The 26,336-nt window shown below is 49.6% G+C and overlaps 3 protein-coding genes across 11 annotated transcripts; all 3 read left to right on the top strand.

The window, feature by feature from the left end:
- Positions 1-4,275, top strand: LOC147354657 (leukocyte immunoglobulin-like receptor subfamily A member 6). Of its 3 annotated transcripts, none has more exons than XR_015146524.1 (4): positions 1-114; positions 216-251; positions 455-680; positions 964-1,947. XR_015146524.1 is itself a non-coding variant. In XM_086354569.1 (4 exons), the coding sequence occupies exons 3-4, from the start codon at positions 993-995 to the stop codon at positions 2,897-2,899; spliced, it is 411 nt and encodes a 136-aa protein (XP_086210695.1). In that variant the 5' UTR covers positions 1-114; positions 216-251; positions 428-992; the 3' UTR covers positions 2,900-4,275. The 3 variants fall into 3 exon arrangements, 1 of the variants encoding a protein (XP_086210695.1); XR_015146523.1 differs by having other exon boundaries at positions 428-702; XM_086354569.1 differs by adding an exon at positions 2,760-4,275 and having other exon boundaries at positions 428-1,263.
- A 954-nt stretch (positions 4,276-5,229) lies between these two features.
- Positions 5,230-10,702, top strand: LOC147354656 (leukocyte immunoglobulin-like receptor subfamily A member 6). 3 transcript variants are annotated; one of them, XM_086354565.1, is made up of 7 exons: positions 5,238-5,349; positions 5,451-5,486; positions 5,663-5,947; positions 6,201-6,500; positions 6,739-6,783; positions 10,283-10,434; positions 10,654-10,702. In XM_086354565.1, the coding sequence occupies exons 1-6, from the start codon at positions 5,316-5,318 to the stop codon at positions 10,405-10,407; spliced, it is 825 nt and encodes a 274-aa protein (XP_086210691.1). In that variant the 5' UTR covers positions 5,238-5,315; the 3' UTR covers positions 10,408-10,434; positions 10,654-10,702. The 3 variants fall into 3 exon arrangements, with proteins under 3 accessions (XP_086210694.1, XP_086210691.1, XP_086210692.1); XM_086354568.1 differs by lacking the exons at positions 10,283-10,434; positions 10,654-10,702 and adding an exon at positions 7,986-9,485 and having other exon boundaries at positions 5,230-5,349; positions 5,451-5,535; XM_086354566.1 differs by lacking the exons at positions 10,283-10,434; positions 10,654-10,702 and adding an exon at positions 7,986-9,485.
- Positions 10,429-25,848, top strand: LOC147354655 (leukocyte immunoglobulin-like receptor subfamily A member 5). Of its 5 annotated transcripts, XM_086354556.1 has the most exons (11): positions 10,440-10,552; positions 10,654-10,689; positions 10,866-11,150; positions 11,404-11,703; positions 19,439-19,474; positions 19,651-19,935; positions 20,188-20,487; positions 20,727-20,771; positions 23,816-23,947; positions 25,264-25,316; positions 25,396-25,848. In XM_086354556.1, exons 1-11 carry the CDS (start codon positions 10,519-10,521, stop codon positions 25,534-25,536), a joined length of 1,647 nt encoding a protein of 548 aa, XP_086210682.1. In that variant the 5' UTR covers positions 10,440-10,518; the 3' UTR covers positions 25,537-25,848. The 5 variants fall into 5 exon arrangements, with proteins under 5 accessions (XP_086210681.1, XP_086210682.1, XP_086210683.1 ...); XM_086354552.1 differs by lacking the exons at positions 10,440-10,552; positions 10,654-10,689; positions 10,866-11,150; positions 11,404-11,703 and adding an exon at positions 19,212-19,337; XM_086354554.1 differs by lacking the exons at positions 10,440-10,552; positions 10,654-10,689; positions 10,866-11,150; positions 11,404-11,703; positions 20,727-20,771 and adding an exon at positions 19,212-19,337.
- The last annotated feature ends 488 nt before the right edge of the window (positions 25,849-26,336 follow it).

Below are 26,336 nucleotides of genomic sequence, written 5' to 3'. Positions count from 1 at the left end.
GTGTGGGTCACTCAACGGAGCAGTGTGCCCTTCATCAGAGGAGCAGGGCTGAGGCTGGTGGGCCGCCTGAACGCGGGATCATGTCCATGGTTCCTCCCTCGCTGCTCTGTCTTGGTCAGTTGGGGAGAGAGGGTTAGATACAAATAGACGGCTAAGGAGGGCAGGGCTGGTGGTTCTTTAAGGCGGGGCTGTTCTCACCAGGTGTTTCTTTCTAGGGTTGTGTTTGAGCCAGAGCACTTGGGCACAGAAGGGTGAGTGTTCTGTGTGATACTCCTGAGGACCCAGCAGGGTTTAAGCCAGATATCAAGTCTCTTGGCCGCTGGAAAGAGGGGACTCAGACTTTACAGCGGGGGCTGTAAGAGGGGGAGAAATAGAAGGGTGGAGGGAGAAAAGTTTGTGTGTCTATTACCTGTTTCCTGTGTTCTAGGAAATCTCCCCCCGCCTCCTTTCACAGCTCTGCCTGGATCCACAGTTCCATGGAAGAGTCATGTGACCCTCCTGTGTCAAGGACCTAAACAAGCTGAGGGGTACAGGATATCAAGAGTGGGAAGTCCTGAGCCCATGGACAAAGACGAACAGATCATGTCCAGGAAGACCAACACTTTGAGTATTGCAGAGGTTACAACAGACAAGACAGGGCTGTACCACTGCTCCTATCAGAGAGGAGGCCGCTGGTCCCAGTTCAGTGACCCCCTGCAGATGGTGATGACCAGTGAGGGGGCACAGAGGCAGTGGAGCCGGGACTGACCCCTCTGCCGAGGGAAGGACCAGGCTTCGGGGACAGGAAGCAGGAGGACCAAGCCTTGTCCTTGGGGAGGTCTCAGGGATGATGCCGAGAGACTTCCTCAAGGGGGAGGGGGGCGAGGAGGGGAGAGAGACCAGAGCCACGTCTGCTCCCAGGGACAAAAAGGGACAGTGCCTATGTGACCCTTCCCTTCATCGCTGAACTTCCTTCTTTCTCAGGAGCTTATTCCAAGCCCTCCCTCTCCAGCATGGCTGGCACAGTGGTGGCTCCAGGGGAGAATGTGAAGTTGCAATGTTTCTCCAAAATCAACCATGATGTATTCATCCTCACCAAAGAAGATGGAGATCCCATCACCCAGAACCAAAGCTCCATCCCCCAGGACGGAGGACGCCAGACCATCTTCCTCTTGAATCCAGTCTCCTCCACACAGGCGGGGACCTACAGATGCTACGGTGCCTTCCACGACAACCCCTACGTGTGGTCTCAGCCCAGTGACCCACTGCAGCTTCAGGTCGAAGGTGAGGAAGAAGCCCAGTCCACCCACCTGCTCCCCGCCTTGGGGGCTGACTCGGCGGTGAAAGCACTGGCTGGGGAAGAGGACCACAAGAGGGAGGGTGTGTGAGCACCATCAGCTTAGACACGCATCTCTGAGGGATGGGCCGGGGACGGGCCATGTGGGTCCATGGGACTCTGGGTGGTGAGAGCCTAACTGGGCGGAAATAAGGAAGACCTCTCCCACCTCACCTCTGTTTTCGGGAACTACTGACTCTCCCAGCAGCACACAGCCCAGACGTTCAACTGGTGAGTGAGTTTAGGTGGAAAACTGAGAAGAGATTCTGTGTTCCCTTCTCTCTGACCTGGAGTGTTAACCGCATGGATGCAGATGTATATGTTATATATTATATGGATATATGTGTGTGTTAGTTACTCAGTCGTGTCCGACTCTGTGACCCCACAAACTGTAGCCCACCAGGCTCCTCTGTCCATGGGATTTCCCAGGAAAGAACACTGGAGTGTGTTGCCATTCCCTTCTCCAGAGGATCTTCCTGACCCAGGGATGGAACCCTGGTCTCCCGCATAGCAGGCAGATTCTTTACTGTTTGAGCTACAAGGAACTCCATGCATATATATGTATTTTATATGTATGTAACTATTATTAAATATCATATATGCTTTGCAGAAAAATATTTACATAGACTATATTAATACGTGTGTTATATGTATTTTCATTTTTGTTAGAATAAAAATGTGTCACATAATGACTGATTGGGAAAAACAGAGTCACACAGTGTAACAGAACAAGACTGACAGAAGGGGCTAGTGATTTAGAAGAGGGCTCAACAAGCAAGTCCCTCATGGGTGTATTTTTAACAAACACTGGGATGAAATCAGAGGGGTGATCCTTGTAGAGAGCGCAGGACAGGCAGAGGAAGCAGCCCTGGGCCAAGACACAGAGGTAGAGACGTGCTCAGGAGCCCACGGGTAACAGAGGCCAGCGTGTCTGCTGCTGGGGAACGGTCAAATCACAAGAGATACCGAGCGAGGAGCAGGCCAAGCTCAGGGCAGGGACTGGCAGTCTCCAGCACCCCTGTTCTGTCTTTCTTGACCCCAGAAGCCCAGTATCAGCACAGCGCCCATAATGACAGGACGAAAGAAAGGTGTTTAATGCTTACCCCGAGGGAGTGGGCTGGGCGGGCTTCCCACCAGGTCCAGAGGTCTGCAGAAATGAGCTTGAGTTTTAGGGTCCTTTAGAGGCATGGACAGCTTCCCTGGTGGGTAGCTGACTCTCCCAGTGGTAGAGAATCTGCCTGCCAAGTAGGAGACCCAGGTTTAATCCCCAGGTCAGGAAGATGCCCTGGAGAAGGGCGTGGCAACTCACTCAATACCCTTGCCTGGGAAATCCCATGGACGGAGGAACCTGGTGGGCCACAGTCCATGGGGTCACAAGGACACAGCTGAGTGACTAATCAACAACCACCAACGGGAATCGGCCCTTCTACCTCTTCTCTCTCAGCGCCTACCGCTTGGCATCCTTCCATGGAGACTCAAGTCCGCCTGAGCCTGGCTGCCCTGCTTCTCCTGGTCATGGTCATCCTGTTGGCTGAAGCCTGGTGCAGCCGGGGACGGGGGGGGTCCCTCAGTGAAGTCAGATGAGCCCCCACCCCAGTGGACTGACAAGCACTGATGACCCTCCGCTGGCATCAAAGCACTGTGCTCACTTGTGGGGGTGGCGGTTCCAGGGCCCTGTCTGGGTCACCCATCCGATGCAGCAGTGTACTCGCTTCCTGTCGAACCTGAACAACGTACCAGAGGCACTGTGGACGAGAGCAGCCCACTGTGAATTCTCTTTCAGTTCTAGAGAGCAGAAGTCTAAACCCTGTCCCCAAGCCTGCACTACTTGCTACTTTCCCGTTGGTGTTCTTGCCTTTTCGAGCTTCTAGACTCTGCCTGTGCTCCCTGTCGTGGAGCTCCGTCCTCCAGACACAGGAGGGGAGCGCCTCTTCTCCTCTCTGACCTCTGCTTCCTTCCTCCCTTCTTGCCTCACACACCCCCACCCTCCTGCTTCCCTTTGACGAACACTTATGGGGACCTGCCGGTGGTCCAGTGGTTAAGAATCTGCCCTGCAATGCAGGGGATGTGTGTTTGATGCCCAGTCAGGGAACTAAGATCCCACAGGCTGCAAAGCAGCTAAGCCTGTGAGCAGCAACCAAATGAATAAATAAATAAAAATAAAATTATATTTAAAAAAGACCCGTGACTACATGGGGCACCACCCCCTGCCCATGACAACCTGCGATAAGCTCCCACCCAAGACCCTTAATTTCACAACATCTGCTGCTGCTGCTGCTGCTAAGTCACTTCAGTCGTGTTCAACTCTGTGTGACCCCATAGACAGCAGCCCACCAGACTTTCCCGTCCCTGGGATTCTCCAGGCAAGAACACTGGAGTGGGTTGCCATTTCCTTCTCCAATGCAGGAAAGTGAAAAGTGAAAGGGAACTCACTCAGTCATGTCTGACTCTTCGAGACCCCATGGACTGCAGCCTACCAGGCTCTTCCGTCCATGGGATTTTCCAGGCAAGAGTACTGGAGTGGGGCAGTGTCCCTTTTGACATGGAGGTTCTGGGTAGCTCTGCAAAACTATCATTAGAAGGCTGTTACTCACCCTGCCTCCTGGAGATCACTGAGTCTGATCTTTGAGCCAGAAATCCTTGCTTTTATGCACTGTCTCACAGGAGAGACTTTGAAACAAGCAGGTTTTTTGTTTTGCTTTAATATTTAAGTCTTTATTGAATTTGTTACAATTTTGCTTCTATTTTACGTTTTGGTTTTTTGGCCACGAAGTATGTTGGATCGTAGGTCCCCGACCAGGGATTGAACCCACAGCCTCCTCATTGGGAGACAAAGTCTTAACCACTGGACTGCCAGGGAAGTACCTGGGAATAAATGTTTAACACTCTTTTCAATTTAGAACAGGATGTGATTCAAACAGAGATGATACTTAATAAACTTTGCTTATGTGTAATGTGTACATTCCTTAGAGTGGTTGTTCTTGCTGGGTGGCAAATGGGTCTAGGGTTAGAAATGCTGATTTTTTTTTCCTTCAATATAGCCCTTGTGAAAGTAAAAGTCACTCAGGCGTGTCTGACTCTTTGTAGAATTTAAAAATTCTAGAAAGCAAGTGGAGAAGACGATGGTACCCCACTCCAGTACTCTTGCCTGGAAAACCCCATGGATGGAGGAGCCTGGTAGGCTGCAGTCCATGGGGTCGCTGAGGGTTGGACACGACTGAGCGACTTCACTTTCACTTTTCACTCTCATGCATTGGAGAAGGAAATGGCAGCCCACTCTAGTGTTCTTGCCAGGAGAATCCCAGGGATGGGGGAGCCTGGTGGGCTGCCGTCTATGGGGTTGCACAGAGTCGGACAGGACTGAAGCGACTTAGCAGCAGGAGCAGCAGGTAGATGATAATAAATGATCAATAGATAATAAATGCATGATTGATAGATGATAAATAAGTAGACAATAAAATGACAGATAATGATAGATAGACATAGATATGTGTATTCTCCACAGTGTCAGAAGAAAGAAAGCCCTGTCTAACCGCGATGGACACAAGAAGGGAGCAAACTCTGGGAGACAGTGATGGACAGGGAGGCCTAGCATGCTGCAGCCCAAGGGGTCTCAAAGAGTCAGACACGACTGAGTGACTGAACAACAACAACCTCTTGCTCTGAGTTGGAACCTTCAGTCGTCTCCTCAGTCCTGAGGGAAGCCCTCCTGAGCCACGGGCCTCTGAAGTTTCAACCCCGACACCATGGGTCTCTCCCCCCAGCCATGACCCAGTAAGCCCACAGAGGAGAAGTTCAGTTCAGTGTCTTCATGGTGTCAGCGACGTCTGTATGCCCCACTCCCAACCCAGGAGGAAGAGGATGTGAACTGCCTTCACTACAGGGCTGAGAACTGAAAGCAACTGCACAGCTTCCTGTAAGTGTGGGTCATTCGACAGAGCAGTGTGCCCTTCATCAGAGGAGCAGGGCTGAGGCTGGTGGGCAGCCTGAACGCGGGATCATGTCCATGATTCCTCCCTCGCTGCTATGTCTTGGTCAGTCGGGGAGAGAGGGTTAGGTACAAATAGACGGCTAAGGAGGGCAGGGCTGGTGGTTCTTTAAGGCTAGGCTGTTCTCAGCGAGTGTTTCTTTCCAGGGTTGTGTCTGAGCCAGAGCACTTGGGCACAGAAGGGTGAGTGTTCTGTGTGATACTCCTGAGGACCCAGCAGGGTTTAAGCCAGGTATCAGGTCTCTTGGTGGCTGGAAAGAGGGGACTCAGACTTTAGAGCGGGGGCTGTAAGAGGGGGAGAAACAGAAGGGTGGAGGGAGAAACGCTTGTGTGTCTATTACCTGTTCCCTGTGTTCTAGGAAATCTCCCCCCACCTCGTATCACAGCTCTGCCTGGATCCACAGTTCCATGGAAGAGTCCTGTGACCCTCCTGTGTCAAGGACCTAAACAAGCTGAGGGGTACAGGATATCAAGAGTGGGAAGTCCTGAGCCCATGGACAAAGAGGAACAGATCACGTCCAGGAAGACCAACACTTTGAATATTGCAGAGGTTACAACAGACAAGACAGGGCTGTACCACTGCTCCTATCAGAGAGGAGGCCACTGGTCCCAGTTCAGTGACCCCCTGCAGCTGGTGATGACCGGTGAGGGGGACACAGAGGCAGCGGAGCTGGGACTGACCGCTCTGCCAAGGGAAGGACCAGGCTTCGGGTACAGGAAGCAGGAGGACCAAGCCTTGTCCTTGGGGAGGTCTCAGGGATGATGCCGAGAGACTTCCTCAAGGGTGAGCGGGGCGAGGAGAGGAGAGAGACCAGAGCCACGTCTGCTCCCAGGGGACAAAAAGGGACAGTGCCTACGTGACCCTTCCCTTCATCGCTGAACTTCCTTCTTTCTCAGGAGCTTATTCCAAGCCCTCCCTCTCCAGCATGGCTGGCACAGTGGTGGCTCCAGGGGAGAATGTGAAGTTGCAGTGTTTCTCCAAAATCAACCATGATGTATTTATCCTCACCAAAGAAGATGGAGATCCTATCACCCAGAACCAAAGCTCCGTCCCCCACGACGGAGGATGCCAGACCATCTTCTTCTTGAGTCCAGTCTCCTCCACACAGGCAGGGACCTACAGATGCTACGGTGCCTTCCACGTCAACCCCTACGTGTGGTCTCAGCCCAGTGACCCACTGCAGCTTCAGGTCGAAGGTGAGGAAGAAGCCCAGTCCACCCACCTGCTCCCCACCGTGGGGGCTGACTGTGTGCGGTTAAAGCACTGGCTGGGGAAAAGGATCACAAGAGGGGGCGTGTGTGAGTGCCATCGGCTTAGACACACATGTCTGAGGGACGGGCCGGGGACGGGCCATGTGGGTCCCTGGGACTCTGGGAGGTGAGAGCCTGACAGCAGAAATAAGGAAGACCACTCCCACTTCACCTCTGTTTTCAGGAACTACTGACTCTCCCAGCAGCACACAGCCCAGACATTCAACTGGTGAGTAACTGAGTTTAGGTGGAAAACTGAGAAGAGATTCTGTGTTCCCTTCTCTCTGACCTGGAGTGTTAACCGCATGGATGCAGATGTACATGTTATATATTATATGGATATATGTGTGTGTTAGTTACTCAGTCGTGTCCGACTCTGTGACCCCACAAACTGTAGCCCACCAGGCTCCTCTGTCCATGGGATTTCCCAGGCAAGAACACTGGAGTGGGTTGCCATTCTCTTCTCCAGAGGATCTTCCTGACCCAGGGATTGAACCCTGGTCTCCTGCAGAGCAGGCAGATTCTTTACTGTTTGAGCTACAAGGAACTCCATGTATATATATGTATTTTTTATATATGTAACTATTATTAAATATCATATATGCTTTGCAGAAAAATATTTACATAGACTATATTAATACATGTGTTATATGTATTTTCATTTTTGTTAGAATAAAAATGCGTCACATAATGACTGGTTGGGAAAAACAGAGTCACACAGTGTAACAGAACAAGACTGACAGAAGGGGCTAGTGATTTAGAAGAGGGCTCAACAAGCAAGTCCCTCATGGGTGTATTTTTAACAGACACTGGGATGAAATCAGAGGGGTGATCCTTGTAGAGAGCGCAGGACAGGCAGAGGAACCAGCCCTGGGCCAAGACACAGATGTAGAGACATGCTCAGGAGCCCATGGATAACAGAGGCCAGCGTGTCTGCTGCAGGAATGGTCAAATCACAGGAGATACTGAGCGAGGAGCAGGCCAGGCTCTGGGTAGGGACTGGCAGCCTCCAGCACCCCAGTCCTGTCTTTCTTGACTCCAGAAGTGCAGTATCAGCACAGCACCCATAATGACAGGAGGAAAGAAAGGTGTTTAATGCTTACCCCGAGGGAGTGGGCTGGGCAGGCTTCCCACCAGGTCCAGAGGTCTGCAGAAATGAGCTTGAGTTTTAGGGCCCTTTAGAGGCATCAACAGCTTCCCTGGTAGCTAGTGGTAAAGAATTTACCTGCCAACTAGGAGACCCACGTTCAATCCCCAGGTCAGGAAGATGCCCTGGAGAAGGGCGTGGCAACTCACTCAATACCCTTGCCTGGGAAATCCCATGGATGGAGGAACCTGGGGGGCCACAGTCCCTGGGGTCACAAGGACACAGCTGAGTGACTAATCAACAACCACCAACGGGAATCAGCCATTCTACCTCCTCTCTCTCAGCGCCTACGGCTTAGCATCCTTCCGTGGAGACTCAAGTCCGCCTGAGCCTGGCTGCCCTGCTTCTCCTGGTCATGGTCGTCCGGTTGGCTGAAGCCTGGTGCAGCCGGGGGGTTCCCTCAGTGAAGTCAGATGAGCCCCCGCCCCAGTGGACTGACAAGCACCGATGACCCTCAGCTGGCATCAAAGCACTGTGCTCACTTGTGGGGGTGGCGGTTCCAGGGCCCTGTCTGGGTCACCCATCCGATGCAGCAGTGTACTCGCTTCCTGTCTAACCTGAAACAACGTACCAGAGGCACCATGGACGAGACGAGCCCATTGTGAATTCTCTTTCAGTTCTAGAGAGCAGAAGTCTAAACCCTGTCCCCAAGCTTGCACTACTTGATACTTTCCCGTTGGTGTTCTTGCCTTTTCGAGCTTCTAGACTCTGCCTGTGCTCCCTGTCTTGGACTCCGTCCTCCAGACCCAGGAGGGGAGCGCCTCTTCTCCTCTCTGACCTCTGCTTCCTTCCTCCCTTCTTGCCTCACACACCCCCACCCTCCTGCTTCCCTTTTAACGAACACTTATGGGGACGTCCCGGTGGTCCAGTGGTTAAGAATCTGCCCTGCGATGCAGGTGATGTGTGTTTGATACCCAGTCATGGAACTAAGATCCCGTAGGCTAAAAAGCAGCTAAGCCTGTGAGCAGCAACCAAATGAATAAATAAATAAAAATAAAATTATATTTAAAAAAGACCCGTGACTACATGGGGCACCCCCCCATGACAACCTTCGATAAGCTCCCACCCAAGACCCTTAATTTCACCACATCTGCTGCTGCTGCTGCTAAGTCACTTCAGTCGTGTTCGACTCTGTGTGACCCCATAGATGGCAGCCCACCAGACTTTCCCGTCCCTGGGATTCTCCAGGCAAGAACACTGGAGTGGGTTGCCATTTCCTTCTCCAATGCATGAAAGTGAAAAGTGAAAGGGAAGTCGCTCAGTCGGGTCTGACTCTTCGCGACCCCATGGACTGCAGCCCACCAGGCTCCTCCGTCCATGGGATTTTCCAGGCAAGAGTACTGGAGTGGGGCAGTGTCCCTTTTGACATGGAGGTTCTGGGTAGCTCTGCAAAACTATCATTAGAAGGCAGTTACTCACCGTGCCTCCTGGACATCACTGAGTCTGATCTTTGAGCCAGAAATCCTTGCTTTTATGCACTGTCTCACAGGAGAGACTTTGAAACAAGCAGGTTTTTTGTTTTGCTTTAATATTTAAGTCTTTATTGAATTTGTTACAATTTTGCTCTGTTTTATGTTTTGGTTTTTTGGCCACGAAGTATGTTAGATCGTAGGTCCCCGACCAGGGATTGAACCCACAGCCTCCTCATTGGGAGACAAAGTCTTAACCACTGGACTGCCAGGGAAGTACCTGGGAATAAATGTTTAACACTCTTTTCAATTTAGAACAGGATGTGATTCAAACAGAGATGATACTTAATAAACTTTGCTTATGTGTAATGTGTACATTCCTTAGAGTGGTTGTTCTTGCTGGGTGGCAAATGGGTCTAGGGCTAGAAATGCTGATTTTTTTCCTTCAATATAGCCCTTGTGAAAGGAAAAGTCAGGCATGTCTGACTCTTTGTAGAATTTAAAAATTCTAGAAAGCAAGTGGAGAAGATGATGGTACCCAACTCCAGTACTCTTGCCTGGAAAACCCCTGGATGGAGGAGCCTGGTAGGCTGCAGTCCATGGGGTCGCTGAGGGTTGGACACGACTGAGCGACTTCACTTTCACTTTTCACTCTCATGCATTGGAGAAGGAAATGGCAGCCCACTCTAGTGTTCTTGCCAGGAGAATCCCAAGGGTGAGGGAGCCTGGTGGGCTGCCGTCTATGGGGTTGCACAGAGTGGGACATGACTGAAGCGACTTAGCAGCAGGAGCAGCAGGTAGATGATAATAAATGATCAATAGATAATAAATGTATGATTGATAGATGATAAATAAGTAGACAATAAAATGACAGATAATGATAGTTAGACGTGGATATGTGTATTCCCCACAGTATCAGAATAAAGAAAGCCCTGTCTAACCGCAATGGACACCAGTGGGAGCAAACTCTGGGAGACAGTGATGGACAGGGAAGCCTGGCATACTGCAGCCCATGGGGTCTCTAACAGTCAGACACGACTGAGTGTGAACAACAACAACAACCTCTTGCTCTGAGTTGGAACCTTCAGTCGTCTCCTCAGTCCTGAGGGAAGCCCTCCTGAGCCACAGGCCTCTGAAGTTTCAACCCCAACACGATGGGTCTCTCCGCCCAGCCGTGACCCAGTATGCCCACAGAGGAGAAGTTCAGTTCAGTGTCTTCATGGTGTCAGCGACGTCTGTATGCCCCACTCCCAACCCAGGAGGAAGAGGATGTGAACTGCCTTCACTACAGGGCTGAGAACCGAAAGCAACTGCACAGCTTCCTGTAAGTGTGGGTCACTCGACGGAGCAGTGTGCCCTTCATCAGAGGAGCAGGGCTGAGGCTGGTGGGCAGCCTGAACGCGGGATCATGTCCATGGTTCCTCCCTCGCTGCTCTGTCTTGGTCAGTTGGGGAGAGAGGGTTAGGTACAAATAGACGGCTAAGGAGGGCAGGGCTGGTGGTTCTTTAAGGCGGGGCTGTTCTCACCGAGTGTTTCTTTCTAGGGTTGTGTCTGAGCCACAGCACTTGGGCACAGAAGGGTGAGTGTTCTGTGTGATACTCCTGAGGACCCAGCAGGGTTTAAGCCAGGTATCAGGTCTCTTGGCCGCTGGAAAGAGGGGACTCAGACTTTACAGCGGGGGCTGTAAGAGGGGGAGAAACAGAAGGGTGGAGGGAGAAACGCTTGTGTGTCTATTACCTGTTCCCTGTGTTCTAGGAAATCTCCCCCCGCCTCGTATCACAGCTCTGCCTGGATCCACAGTTCCAGCTAAGGGTCCTGTGACCCTCCTGTGTCAAGGACCTAAACAAGCTGAGGGGTACAGGATATCAAGAGTGGGAAGTCCTGAGCCCATGGACAGAGAGAAACAGATCACGTCCAGGAAGACCGACACTTTGAGTATCATAGAGATGACATTTGAGAAGACAGGGCTATACCACTGCTCCTATCAGAGAGGAGGCCGCTGGTCCCAGTTCAGTGACCCCCTGCAGCTGGTGATGACCGGTGAGGGGGCCACAGAGGCAGTGGAGCCGGGACTGACCCCTCTGCCGAGGGAAGGACCAGTCTTCGGGGACAGGAAGCAGGAGGACCAAGCCTTGTCCTTGGGGAGGTCTCAGGGATGATGCCGAGAGACTTCCTCAAGGGGGAGGGGGGCGAGGAGGGGAGAGAGACCAGAGCCACGTCTGCTCCCAGGGGACAAAAAGGGACAGTGCCTACGTGACCCTTCCCTTCATCGCTGAACTTCCTTCTTTCTCAGGAGCTTATGACAAGCCCTCCCTCTCCAGCATGGCTGGCACAGTGGTGGCTCCAGGGGAGAATGTGAAGTTGCAGTGTTTCTCCAAAATCAACCATGATGTATTTATCCTCACCAAAGAAGATGGAGATCACGTCACCCAGAACCAAAGCTCCGTCCCCCAGGACAGAGGACGCCAGGCCATCTTCCTCTTGAATCCAGTCTCCTCCACACAGGCGGGGACCTACAGATGCTACGGTGCCTTCCACGACAACCCCTACGTGTGGTCTCAGCCCAGTGACCCACTGCAGCTTCAGGTTGAAGGTGAGGAAGAAGCCCAGACCACCCACCTGCTCCCCACCTTGGGGGCTGACTCTAGGCGGTTAAAGCACTGGCTGGGGAAAAAGACCGCAATGGGGGGGAGGTGTGAGGGCAATCAGCTTAGACACCCATCTCTGAGGGATGGGCCAAGGACGGGCCATGTGGGTCCCTGGGACTCTGGGAGGTGAGAGCCTGACTGAGCAGAAATAAGGAAGACCTCTCCCACTTCACCTCTGTTTTCGGGAACTACTGACTCTCCCAGCAGCACACAGCCCAGACGTTCAACAGGTGAGTAACTGACTTTAGGTGGAAAACTGAGAAGAGATTCTGTGTTCCCTTCTCTCTGACCTGGAGTGTTAACCGCATGGATGCAGATGTACATGTTATATATTATATGGATATACGTGTGTGTTAGTTGTTCAGTTGTGTCCGACTCTGTGACCCCACAAACTGTAGCCCACCAGGCTCCTCTGTCCGTGGGATTTCCCAGGCAAGAACACTCGAGTGGGTTGCCATTCTCTTCTCCAGAGGATCTTCCTGACCCAGGGATTGAACCCTGGTCTCCTGCATAGCAGGCAGATTCTTTACTGTTTGAGCTACAAGGAACTCCATGTATATATATGTATTTTTATATATGTAACTATTATTAAATATCATATATGCTTTGCAGAAAAATATTTACATAGACTATATTAATACATGTGTTATACGTATTTTCATTTTTATTAGAATAAAAACGTGTCACATAATGACTGGTTGGGAAAAATAGAGTCACACAGTGTAACAGAACAAGACTGACAGAAGGGGCTAGTGATTTAGAAGAGGTCTCAACAAGCAAGTCCCTCGTGGATGTATTTTTAATAGACACTGCAATGAAATCAGAGGGGTGATCCTTGTAGAGAGCGCAGGACAGGCAGAGGAACCAGCCCTGGGCCAAGACACAGAGGTAGAGACCCGCTCAGGAGCCCATGGGTAACAGAGGCCAGCGTGTCTGCTGCAGGAATGGTCAAATCACAGGAGATACTGAGCGAGGAGCAGGCCAGGCTCTGGGCAGGGACTGGCAGCCTCCAGCGCCCCAGTCCTGTCTTTCTTGACCCCAGAAGTGCAGTATCAGCACAGCGCCCATAATGACAGGAGGAAAGAAAGGTGTTTAATGCTTACCCCGAGGGAGTGGGCTGGGCAGGCTTCCCACCAGGTCCAGAGGTCTGCAGAAATGAGCTTGAGTTTTAGGATCCTTTAGAGGCATGGACAGCTTCCCTGGTAGCTAGTGGTAAAGAATTTACCTGCCAAGTAGGAGACCCAGGTTCAATTCCCAGGTCAAGAAGATGCCCTGGAGAAGGGCATGGAAACTCACTCAATATCCTTGCCTGGGAAATCCCATGGATGGAGGAACCTGGTGGGCCACAGTCCATGGGGTCACAAGGACACAGCTGAGTGAGTAATCAACAACCACCAACGGCAATCAGCCATTCTACCTCCTCTCTCTCAGTGCCTATGGCTTGGCATCCTTCCGTGGAGACTCAAGTCCGCCTGAGCCTGGCTGCCCTGCTTCTCCTGGTCATGGTCGTCCTGTTGGCTGAAGCCTGGTGCAGCCAGGGGGGTCCCTCAGTGAAGTCAGATGAGCCCCCGCCCCAGTGGACTGACAAGCGCCAATGACCCTCAGCTGGCATCAAAGCACTGTGCTCACTTGTGGGGGTGGCGGTTCCAGGGCCCTGTCTGGGTCACCCATCCGATGCAGCAGTGTACTCGCTTCCTGCCGAACCTGAACAACGTACCAGAGGCACCGTGGACGAGAGCAGCCCAATGTGAACTCTCTTTCAGTTCTAGAGAGCAGAAGTCTAAACCCTGTCCCCAAGCCTGCACTACTTGCTACTTTCCCTTTGGTGTTCTTGCCTTTTCGAGCTTCTAGACTCTGCCTATGCTCCCTGTCTTGGAGCTCCGTCCTCCAGACCCAGGAGGGGAGCGCCTCTTCTCCTCTCTGACCTCTGCTTCCTTCCTCCCTTCTTGCCTCACACACCCCCACCCTCCTGCTTCCCTTTTAACGAACACTTATGGGGACCTGCTGGTGGTCCAGTGGCTAAGAATCTGCCCTGCGATGCAGGGGATGTGTGTTTGATGCCCAGTCAGGGAACTAAGATCCCGCAGGCTGCAAAGCAGCTAAGCCTGTGAGCAGCAACCAAATGAATAAATAAATAAAAATAAAATTATATTTAAAAAAGACCCGTGACTACATGGGGCACCACCCCCTGCCCATGACAACCTTCGATAAGCTCCCACCCAAGACCCTTAATTTCACCACATCTGTTGCTGCTGCTGCTAAGTCACTTCAGTCGTGTTCGACTCTGTGTGACCCCATAGACGGCAGCCCACCAGACTTTCCCGTCCCTGGGATTCTCCAGGCAAGAACACTGGAGTGGGTTGCCATTTCCTTCTCCAATGCATGAAAGTGAAAAGTAAAAGGGAAGTCGCTCAGTCGTGTCTGATTCTTCATGACCCCATGGACTGAAGCCTACCAGGCTCCTCCGTCCATGGGATTTTCCAGGCAAGAGTACTGGAGTGGGGCAGTGTCCCTTTTGACATGGAGGTTCTGGGTAGCTCTGCAAAACTATCATTAGAAGGCTGTTACTCACCGTGCCTCCTGGAGATCACTGAGTCTGATCTTTGAGCCAGAAATCCTTGCTTTTATGCACTGTCTCACAGGAGAGACTTTGAAACAAGCAGGTTTTTTGTTTTGCTTTAATATTTAAGTCTTTATTGAATTTGTTACAATTTTGCTCTGTTTTATGTTTTGGTTTTTTGGCCACGAAGTATGTTGGATCGTAGGTCCCCGACCAGGGATTGAACCCACAGCCTCCTCATTGGGAGACAAAGTCTTAACCACTGGACTGCCAGGGAAGTACCTAGGAATAAATGTTTAACACTCTTTTCAATTTAGAACAGGATGTGATTCAAACAGAGATGATACTTAATAAACTTTGCTTATGTGTAATGTGTACATTCCATAGAGTGGTTGTTCTTGCTGGGTGGCAAATGGGTCTAGGGCTAGAAATGCTGATTTTTTTTCCTTCAATATAGCCCTTGTGAAAGTAAAAGTCACTCAGGCATGTCTGACTCTTTGTAGAATTTAAAAAGTCTAGAAAGCAAGTGGAGAAGACGATGGTACCCCACTCCAGTACTCTTGCCTGGAAAACCCCATGGATGGAGGAGCCTGGTAGGCTGCAGTCCATGGTGTAGCTGAGGGTTGGACACGACTGAGTGACTTCACTTTCACTTTTCACTCTCATGCATTGGAGAAGGAAATGGCAGCCCGCTCTAGTGTTCTTGCCAGGAGAATCCCAGAGATGGGGGAGCCTGGTGGGCTGCCGTCTATGGGGTTGCACAGAGTCGGACACGACTGAAGTGACTTAGCAGCAGCAGAAGAAGAAAGCAAGTATAAAAGCAGGAACATTCATATTTGTTGGTTGGTTTGGAGAATTTAAGTTACACAGATGATTGTGATGTTAGCAACTGTTCCTCTTTGGGTTTGGGGGTTTGGGTTTTTGCTTCTGAGAAGAAACAGCTTTCAAAGCATGAGACTAAAACAACAGAATCACAGAAAGGCTAATCACCCCCTCTTATAGTTGAGCTGAGGAAATAGTTTGGCGACTTCTTAGCTCCAAGCTGTTTAAGTAAATAATAAATACCCTTGCACTTAAACCTCCGTGAATACCTCACAGAAAAACAGAGACACTAACTGATCACGTGCTCTTCCGTCTCACCTCTGCCCCAAGACTCGACTCAGCTGGCTGCCATTGGCTGCTGTTCCCTCACCAATGTCCCCTCCTTCTGCCTGTTCCTTACTTTTTCTGTGTCAGCATAGACCTAACTTTCCTTGGGTGTTTTCTCTGAATGCCTTCTCAGAGTCGGCTAGGTGTCCCTGTCATGTTCTAAATGACAGCTGAGTTCTGAAAAGTGGTAAGTATATGGTGAGCCATTCGCTCTCTTTGCAGGCACTCAGTTGTGCTCTCAAGGGCTTCCCAGGGAGCACTAGGGCTGAAGAACCCACCTGCCCATGCAGGAGATGGAAAAGACCCACATTCAATCCCTAGGTCAAGAAGACTCCCTGGAGAAAGAACTGCCAACCCACTCCAGTATTCTTGCCTGGGAATTCCCATGGACAGAGAGGAGCCTGCTGGGCTACAGTCCACGGGTCCCACAAAGGGTCAGACCTGACTGAGCACACATAGAGCACCAAAGCAGGAGTGGTGATGTATGACCTTATGAGCAAGGCCATAATCCTATGAAACTTAGTTTGAAAAAGCAAAAGTGTGAATTTTAACTCATTTCATGGGTTACAAAATGCTAATTTTCTTTGGGTTTTTTGTCAGTCATTTAAAAATCCTGAGGCCATGCAAAAACAGACAGTGGGTTTTAGAACTCAGTGATCCTCTCTTAGAATCTTTCCTCCAAACCGTTGAGTCCAAGTAACTTGAGAGCAAAGACAAGCTAAACAAAGCATCTGGAGATGGTTCTCCTAGAAAGCAGTAATGGAGGTGTTTTCAGGATTCCCTTTCAATGCCCTGGATGGAGGGAAAGAGGTGGGAGGAGGGAGAGAAATGATACAAAGATAGAGGACATTAGATATTGACAGATAGATAGATAAGTAAGCGAAAAATGATATATATAAACAATGGATAGGGACTTCCCCGGTGGTCCAGTGGTTAAGATCTGTGCTTCCAATGCAGGGGGCATGGGTTCAATCCTTGGCAGGGGCACTAAGATCTCACATGCCACAGGGCATGGCCAAAATTAAATAAGTACATAAAATAGTCTATTTTCAGAATCAACCTGCCTGACTTCAGGCTCTACTACAAAGCCACAGTCATCAAGACAGCATGGTACTGGCACAAAGATAGAAACATAGATCAATGGAACAAAATAGAAAGCCCAGAGATAAACCCACACACATATGGACACCTTATCTTTGACAAAGGAGGCAAGAATATACAATGGATTAAAGACAATCTCTTTAACAAGTGGTGCTGGGAAAACTGGTCAACCACTTGTAAAAGAATGAAACTAGAACACTTTCTAACACCATACACAAAAATAAACTCAAAATGGATTACAGATCTAAACGTAAGACCAGAAACTATAAAACTCCTAGAGGAGGCAAACATAGGCAAAACACTCTCCAACGTAAATCACAGCAGGATCCTCTATGACCTACCTCCCAGAATATTGGAAATAAAAGCAAAAATAAACAAATGGGATCTAATTAAAATTAAAAGCTTCTGCACAACAAAAGAAACTATAAGCAAGGTGAAAAGACAGCCTTCAGAATGGGAGAAAATAATAGCAAATGAAGCAACTGACAAACAACTAATCTCAAAAATATACAAGCAACTCCTGCAGCTCAATTCCAGAAAAATAAACGACCCAATCAAAAAATGGGCCAAAGAACTAAATAGACATTTCTCCAAAAAAGACATACAGATGGCTAACAAACACATCAAAAGATTCTCAACATCACTCATTATCAGAGAAATGCAAATCAAAACCACAATGAGGCACCGTTTCACACCAGTCAGAATGGCTGCGATCCAAAAGTCTACAAGCAATAAATGCTGGAGAGGGTGTGGAGAAAAGGGAACCCTCTTACACTGTTGGTGGGAATGCAAACTAGTTCAGCCACTATGGAGAACAGTGTGGAGATTCCTTAAAAAACTGGAAATAGAACTGCCATACAACTCAGCAATCCCACTGCTGGGCATACACACTGAGGAAACCAAAAGGGAAAGAGACACGTGTACCCCAATGTTCATCGCAGCACTGTTTATAATAGCCAGGACATGGAAGCAACCTAGATGTCCATCAGCAGATGAATGGATAAGAAAGCTGTGGTACATATACACAATGGAGTATTACTCAGCCATTAAAAAGAATACATTTGAATCAGTTCTAATGAGGTGGATGAAACTGGAGCCTATTATACAGAGTGAAGTAAGCCAGAAAGAAAAACACCAATACTATACTAACGCATATATATGGAATTTAGAAAGATGGTAACCATAACCCTGTATACAAGACAGCAAAAGAGACACTGATGTATAGAACAGTGTTTTGGACTCTGTGGGAGAGGGAGAGGGTGGGATGATTTGGGAGAATGGCATTGAAGCATGTATAATATCATATAAGAAACGAATCGCCAGTCCACTTTTGATATCCTGTTCGACACAGGATACAGGATGCTTGGGGCTGGTGCACTGGGATGACCCAGAGGTATGGTACGGGGAGGGAGGTGGGAGGGGGCATCAGGATTGGGAACATGTGTATACCCGTGGCAGATTGATGTTGATGTATGGCAAAACCAATACAATATTGTAAAGTAATTAGCCTCTAATTAAAATAAACAAATTTAAATTTTAAAAATATATAAATAAAAATAGGGAATTCCTTGGTGGTCCGGTAGATGAGACTCCTTGCTCCCAATTCAGGGGACCTGGGCTTGGTCTCTGGTCAGGGAACTAGATCCCACCTGCGGCAGCTAAGAGTTCGCCTGCTGCAACTAAAGACCCCATGGGCCACAAGTAAGACCTGGTGTGGTCAGAAATACACACAAATAACTGGATATTTAAAATCAAAATAAAATAATAGATGATTGCTTGATAGACAGTAGAGAATGAATAGATGGTAGATAGATAACAAACAGATTATTAATAGATAATTCCTGTCTAGATGTAGATATAGATAAGTGATTGTTGTTTCTGTTGTTTAGTCACTACGTCATGTCGGACTCTTTTCGACCATGGACTGTAGTCCACCAGGCTCCTCTGTCCATGGGATTCTCCAGGCAAGAATATTGCAGAGTGTTGCTATTGCCTCCTCCAGGGGATCTTCCCGACCCACAGATAGAACCCACGTCCTCTGCATTGCAGGCAATGCTTCACCACGAGCCACCACAGAAGGCCATAGATGGATGGTAGAATTAGATAAATAAATGGTGGCTAGGTAGATGATAGTAAATGATGGATAGATAATAAATGCATGATTGATAGATGATAGATGATAAATAAGTAGACAGTAAAGTGACAGATGATGACAGGTAAACATGGATATGTCTATTTTCCACAGTGTCAGAGGAAAGAAAGCCCTGTCTAACCTCAATGGACATGAGTGGGAGCAAACTCTGGGAGACAGTGATGGACAGGGAGGCCTGGCATGCTGCAGCCCATGGGGTCTCAAAGAGTCAGACATGACTGAGTGTGAACAACAACAACCTCTTGCTCTGAGTTGGAACCTTCAGTCGTCTCCTCAGTCATAAGGGAAGCCCTCCTGAGCCACAGGCCTCTGAAGTTTCAACCTGACACCATGGTTCTCTCTGCCCAGCCATGACCCAGTAAGCCCACAGAGGAGAATTCAGATCAACATCTTCATGGTGTCAGCTACGTCTGTATGCCCCACTCCCAACCCAGGAGGAAGAGGATGTGAACTGCCTTCACTACAGGGCTGAGAACCGAAAGCAACTGCACAGCTTCCTGTAAGTGTGGGTCACTCGACGGAGCAGTGTGCCCTTCATCAGAGGAGCAGGGCTGAGGCTGGTGGGCAGCCTGAACGCGGGATCATGTCCATGGTTCCTCCCTCGCTGCTCTGTCTTGGTCAGTCTGGGAGAGAGGGTTGGGTACAAATAGACGGCTAAGGAGGGCAGGGCTGGTGGTTCTTTAAGGCAGGTCTGTTCTCACCGAGTGTTTCTTTCTAGGGTTGTGTCTGAGCCAGAGCACTTGGGCACAGAAGGGTGAGTGTTCTGTGTGATACTCCTGAGGACCCAGCAGGGTTTAAGCCAGGTATCAGGTCTCTTGGCCGCTGGAAAGAGGGGACTCAGACTTTACAGCGGGGGCTGTAAGAGGGGGAGAAACAGAAGGGTGGAGGGAGAAACGCTTGTGTGTCTATTACCTGTTCCCTGTGTTCTAGGAAATCTCCCCCCGCCTCGTATCATAGCTCTGCCTAGATCCACAGTTCCAGCTAAGAGTCCTGTGACCCTCCTGTGTCAAGGACCTAAACAAGCTGAGGGGTACAGGATATCAAGACTGGGAAGTCCTGAGCCCATGTACGAAGAGGAACAGATCACGTCCAGAAAGACCAACGCTTTGAGTTTCACGGAGGTTACAACAGACAAGACAGGGCTGTACCACTGCTCCTATCAGAGAGGAGGCCGCTGGTCCCAGTTCAGTGACCCCCTGCAGCTGGTGATGACTGGTGAGGGGGCCACAGAGGCAGCGGAGCTGGGACTGACCCCTCTGCCGAGGGAAGGACCAGGCTTCGGGGACAGGAAGCAGGAGGACCAAGCCTTCTCCTTAGGGAGGTCTCAGGGATGATGCCGAGAGACTTCCTCAAGGGGGAGGGGACGAGAAGGGGAGAGCGACCAGAGCCACGTCTGCTCCCAGGGGACAAAAAGGGACAGTGCCTACGTGACCCTTCCCTTCATCGCTGAACTTCCTTCTTTCTCAGGAGCTTATTCCAAGCCCTCCCTCTCCAGCATGGCTGGCACAGTGGTGGCTCCAGGGGAGAATGTGAAGTTGCAGTGTTTCTCCAAAATCAACCATGATGTATTTATCCTCACCAAAGAAGATGGAGATCCCATCACCCAGAACCAAAGCTCCATCCCCCAGGATGGAGAATGCCAGACCATCTTCCTCTTGAATCCAGTCTCCTCCACACAGGCGGGGACCTACAGATGCTACGGTGCCTTCCACGACAACCCCTACGTGTGGTCTCAGCCCAGTGACCCACTGCAGCTTCAGGTTGAAGGTGAGGAAGAAGCCCAGACCACCCACCTGCTCCCCACCTTGGGGGCTGACTGTGTGCGGTTAAAGCACTGGCTGGGGAAGAGGACCACAAGAGGGGGGTGTGTGAGCACCATCGGCTTAGACTCGCATCTCTGAGGGATGGGCCGGGGATGGGCCATGTGGGTCCCTGGGACTCTGGGAGGTGAGAGCCTGACTGGGCGGAAATAAGGAAGACCTCTCCCATTTCACCTCTGTTTTCAGGAACTACTGACTCTCCCAGCAGCACACAGCCCAGACATTCAACTGGTGAGTGAGTTTAGGCGGAAAACTGAAAAGAGATTCTATATTCCCTTCTCTCTGACCTGGAGTGGAACAGGGCTTACTACAGACGGGGCCAGCTTTTTAAGAAGGCTTCTGATGTCTTGGGGCATGGAAAACAGAGATATAGCAGGTAGGGCTGCTCTCCCTAAGGGAAAGAAGATTAGACAGTCTACAGATTGCAGATAAAGCCAATAGGATCCATAAATACCATTTATCAGTGATCCATAATTGACAATATTCTGGACTTCCCTGGTGGCTCAGACAGTAAAGCGTCTGCCTACAATGCGGGAGACCTGGTTTCATTCCCTGGGTGGAGAAGATCCCCTGGAGAAGGAAATAGCAACCCACTCCAGTATTCTTGCCTCGAAAATCCCATGGACGGAGAAGCCTGGTAGGCTACAGTCCATGGGGTCACTAAGAGTCGGACATGACTTCACTTTCACTTTCATTTTCCACGGAGCTCTCTCCCAGAAGGGTTAGTCTCTCAATATCAGCTCAGAATAATCCAGATGATCAGATAACCTTGTTCTCTGGTGACTTCATCCCTAGACTGCACTGAGTACACACAGATTATGAGAGCTGTTCCTACAACAAATTCCCTGTCAATGTCTTTCCCCTCCTCTGAGCCTCATTTCCTTCAGGGATGTAGACGCAAACTCTGTACAGGATTAAGGACTGTTGGATTAAGGCAGTGGTTGTGACCACTGTCACTTCTTTCTTATGTCTTGAGAAGAATTTAGTATGAACTTAGGTGAAGGCAATGGCACCCCACTCCAGTAGTCTTGCCTGAAAAATCCCATGGGCAGAGGAGCCTGGTAGGCTGCAGTCCATGGGGTAGTGAAGAGTCGGACACGACTGAGCAACTTCACTTTCCCTTTTCACTTTCATGCATTGGAGAAGGAAATGGCAACCCACTCCAGTGTTCTTGCCTGGAGAATCCCAGGGATGGGGGAGCCTGGTGGGCTGCCATCTATGGGGTCGCACAGAGTCAGACATGACTAAAGCGACTTAGCAGCAGCAGCAGTATGAACTTGCTTCCTGTCCCAAGACATCTCTCGGAGTCTGTACTGTGTGTGTGTGTGTGCATGAGTGTGTGTGTATTGGGGGGGGGGGGCCATTCATAGACAGATGCCTATAAGGAGCTTCCAAAACTGGAGGGGTCCTCAAGAGGAAGGGTTTGCTCTTGGACTCCTTGCTCTTGAGTTGACCATGCCCTCCTAGAGGTTAGACAAGGGCAAGAGAAAACGAGGAGAAAGCCAGATCCAAGAGAAAAGGTGCCCCCGTTCTCAGGACTTTCTCAGAGAGTAATAACAGTCTGCTTTGAAATGGGTGTCCCCTATTTCAAAGTCAGACGGGGCACAAGGCCGAGGGCCCGAGGGCCGTGGAGGGGGAGAGAGAGAGGATCCGAGGGGATGGGGTTTCATTCACCCTTGTAACCGATGGATGAAAAGCGGGCTGGTGTGTGGATGTCAGTCCAGCAAGGCAAGTGGAGGGTCCCATCCCAGAGCTCGTCTCAGTTTCTTGGCAAAAGAGGGGACCACCGGAGGTGGGCTTGGGAGAAGAGCCCACCCAGCTGCGGTGGATCTTCCCTCCTGGGTTTCAGCACCAGAATTAAGGCGAGTGCAGAGAAAAAGAGAGTGAACCAGGCAGTCAGGCAAAAAAAGGAAATTTATTAGAGGGAAAAGAGGGGTGACTGGCTCTTAAGGAGAACCAGCCTCCTCCCTTTCTTACGGAGTCCTTCTTACACCCCACCAATGAAAAATTCTCTGAAGGGATGGTCACGTAGCCGGAGGTCTGGAATCTGGTGGTCTCGCAGCTTTGAGAAGATGGGCACCAGTGAGATAACAGGGTGCCATATGGGCAATTTGGTCAGTCTCACAGATCGCTGTGAAACTTTATTCTTTGTTTGCGAGGTCGACATAATGAGCTGCCTTATCAATGAGACCCCATTTGGGCCCTATCACCTATGAGATGGATAGAAACTTGATTGGAAAACTGGGGGCGGGGTGGGGGGATGGGGGTGTGAAACATGTGCTCTATCCACCTCACAGCCTATTTGTTTTTAAAAACATATATTTTTTTTTCTGTATTGGAATCTAGCCAACACAGAAAGAATTCTTTTTGTTGTCCATGGTTGCTTTTGTGTAATGAAATGCATACTTTTCCTACACATTTCCATATGATGGCTCAAGTCAGTTCTTGGAATGAGCCCTCCCCTGAGCTTGGCTAACACCATATTCTTGATTCACCACCGCTGGCTCTTTTCTGAGCTGTGCTTCCTCTGCGCCAGCAGTCAGTAAGTATTTCCTGTAATAGGCCAGTTACTCAGTGGCCAGATAGCTGGTCTCTTTCTCAACTGCTCAACTCTGACCCTGTGCACAAAAGCAGCCACTGACAATATGCAGAAGCAAGTGAGCCGAGGTCGAGCTCTGATGAAACGATAGATACAGGCACTGAAGCTTGAATTTCAGTTCGTTTGCACTTGTCGCAAATTTCATTCTTTCTTTTTATTATTATTATTATTATTATTATTGGATTACAGTTTTTAAATGTAAGTCTATTCTGAGCTCGAGGGCCACAGGAAAACACAGGTGGGTGGGGGGTTGATCTGTGTGTCATCATGTGCTGGTCTCTATAAGGATACAAATTTCCATTTCCCAGTGGCTTCTCTTTTAAATCTTTATTGGATTTGTTACAATGTTGCTTCTGTTTTATGTTTTTTTGGGGGGTTGGCCATGAGGCATATGGGATCCTAGCTCCTCGATCAGGGATGGGACAAGCACCCCCTGCATTGAAGGGGAAGTCTTCAGCACTGGATCTCCAAAGACATCCCTCCAAGTGCTCTGTTATCTATGACTTCATGCAGCAAGCAAACGAGGTGGTCAAAGCTCATTCCTTTTCTAAGAAACGGGGTCAGCAATTCTGAGCTTGGGGATTGTGGTGGGGTCTGAGGAAATACTCAGAAACCGTGCTGTGCGTGAAGGCTCTTTACACAGGGTGCCTGCTCCAGCACTATGTCCTCTTTGCAGCCCCGTCTGGCAACCTAGCCTCCCAAGACAGACGCCTAGGCATCTGGATCGGTGTCCCGGTGGCCGTGGGTCTCCTGCTCCTAGTCTTCCTCGTCTTCTTCATCCTCTACTGTCTGCACAAAGCCAAAAACAGTAGGTTCTTGACAGCAGGAGGGGGAGCCTGTGCAGAGATCCCTGGGACGCAAATCCCACTGGGGAAATGGGGCAGGGCACTTGCTGGGGGAGGAGGAGGGGCTGAGGGGTCGAGAAGCAATAAGGGGTGGGCTGTTTTGCTTGTTCACGCTGTGACTGTGGTAACTGCCTTCCAGACGACAGGGCTGGAGGGAATCGACAGCCACCCTCCCAAAAACATGACCCTCTCTTTGTTATGTTCACGAGATTGTTGTTGTTGTTGTTGCTGTGTCGCTTTTCATTATCAAGGATGAAAAAATGAGAAAATTCAATCGGGGAAGATGAGATGTAAACACTCTCTTAAGCTGCTGGTGGAAGGATACACGGATTCACAAACATAGTCACCATGGCATTATTTACAATACTACAAAACAATGTCATAAAACAATATATAACCCATATACCAAAACGGTGTCATAAAACAGAAGATATAAACTATACACGATGCTACAACTAACGTAGCCATTTAAAAAATTGTTTAGGAAACACCTTTAGTGACAAAGAGAAATATTGAGGCTATAATGTTGTGTTTAAAATTACAGATATAGAGAACAAACTAGCAGTGACCAATGGGGAGGGGAGGGGCAATTAAGGGGTAGGGGATTAAGAGGTGCAAACTAGTAGGTATAAAATAATCTACAAGGATGGGGCTTCTCTGGTGGTCCAGTGGCTAAGACTCCACATTCCCAATGCAGGGGGTACAGGTTTGATCCCTGGTCAAGGAACTAGATCCCACATGCCACAACTAGGGGAAAAAAAAAAAAGATCCCAAATGCCCCAACAACAAAATGGGGAATATAGCAATATTTTATCATAACTATAAACAGAGTTTAACCTTTTAAAACTGTATATCATTATACTGTATACCTGTAACTTATATTGTACATTCAACAGTACTTCAGTTTTTTAAGAAATGACCCTCTCTTTGTCTATTCGAGCTGCTGTAACAGAACACCATAGACCAGGTGCTTCAAACATCCAGCATTCATTTCTGACAATTCTGGAGCCTGGGAGGTCTGAGATGTAGGTGCTGGGATTCAGTTCCTGGTGAGGGTTCTCTTGCAGATGGTCACCTCTCCTGGCAGAGAGAGTGAGCAAGAGCTCTGGCTGACCATGAGAATCCCACCCTCAGGACCCCATCAAAACCTCAGTTCCTCCCAGGGGCACCATCTCCAAACACCATCACGTGCAGGTCCCCACTGCAGCAGATGAATCTGGGGGAAGAGGGAGTGGGGACACAGATACACGGTCCATAACAACCTCCCCTTTCCCTCTAGATGCTGAGAGGAAAGAGAGACACCCAGAGGCAGCTGGCCAGGTGAACGGACAGGTGAGGGCTTCCTCCCCTAGACTGTCCCTTGGACGCCTCCTGTCACACCCCCATCTCATATTCTCCCTTCCTTCCTCAGGCCTCTGAAGCTGCAGACCCGCAGGAGGTCACCTATTCCCAGGTGAACTGCCATGTCCCCCACCAGGGGACAGCTGGGACCCCCTCCTGGGTGCCCAGACAGACCCAGAGCAGCGAGTATGTGATGCTGGCCTTCAAATAAGCCAGGCACCAGGGCCAGCACTTCATCTGGGCAGCAGAACTCACAGCTACCTCTGGTAGCTCCCTCCTCTAGAACTGAGGCTCCAAACCTGAAAGTCAGCCTGGTTGAGGGAGCCCACATTCCTCAGAAGGTCCTGCTGCCCCCCCACACACACACCCGGAAATCTAGAGACCTCAGCAACATCAGCCAGTCAGTCCCAGAATCTCTAATTGCCCAGGAGTTCCTGAGACCCTCTGAAGTCACCAGAAGAGTGACAGGATAATGTTTTGTAAGTCTTCATTATTCATTAATTAAATGTTGTTGTTCAGTCTCTGTCATGTCTGACTCTTTGCAACCCCATGGACTGCAGCACGCCAGACTCCCCGTCCTTCACTGTCTCCCGGAGTTTGCTCAGATTCATGTCCATTGAGTCGGTGATGCCATCCAACCATCTCATCCTCTAACATCCCCTTCTCCTCCTGCCTTCAGTCGTTCCCAGAATCCCAGTCTTTTCCGTTGAGTCGGCTCCTCCCATCAGGTGGCCAAAGTATTGGAACTTCAGCTTCAGCATCAGTCCTGCCAGTGAATATTCAGGGTTGGTTTTCTTTTGCCATGACAAGGCTGTGATCCATGAAGGGGATTAATTAATAAGTAAGTGTACTTAAATCCTCTTGGGTACCAGGTTTTATGTTACAGCCTTCTGAAAACAAAAGCTGAGAATGTTCATAACCTACTATAAGAAATACTAAAGGAAGTTCTTTAAGTGAAGAAAAAAATATACCAGATGAAAATTTGAATCTATATAAAGGAATGAGAAAGGA

Source organism: Bos grunniens, chromosome 18 (genome assembly GCF_055505025.1).
Source record: "Bos grunniens cultivar Pamir isolate PY7600 chromosome 18, Bosgru_T2T1.0, whole genome shotgun sequence".
Classification (NCBI taxonomy): Eukaryota; Metazoa; Chordata; class Mammalia; order Artiodactyla; family Bovidae; genus Bos; species Bos grunniens.
This window is presented reverse-complemented; position numbering and strand designations above follow the sequence as displayed.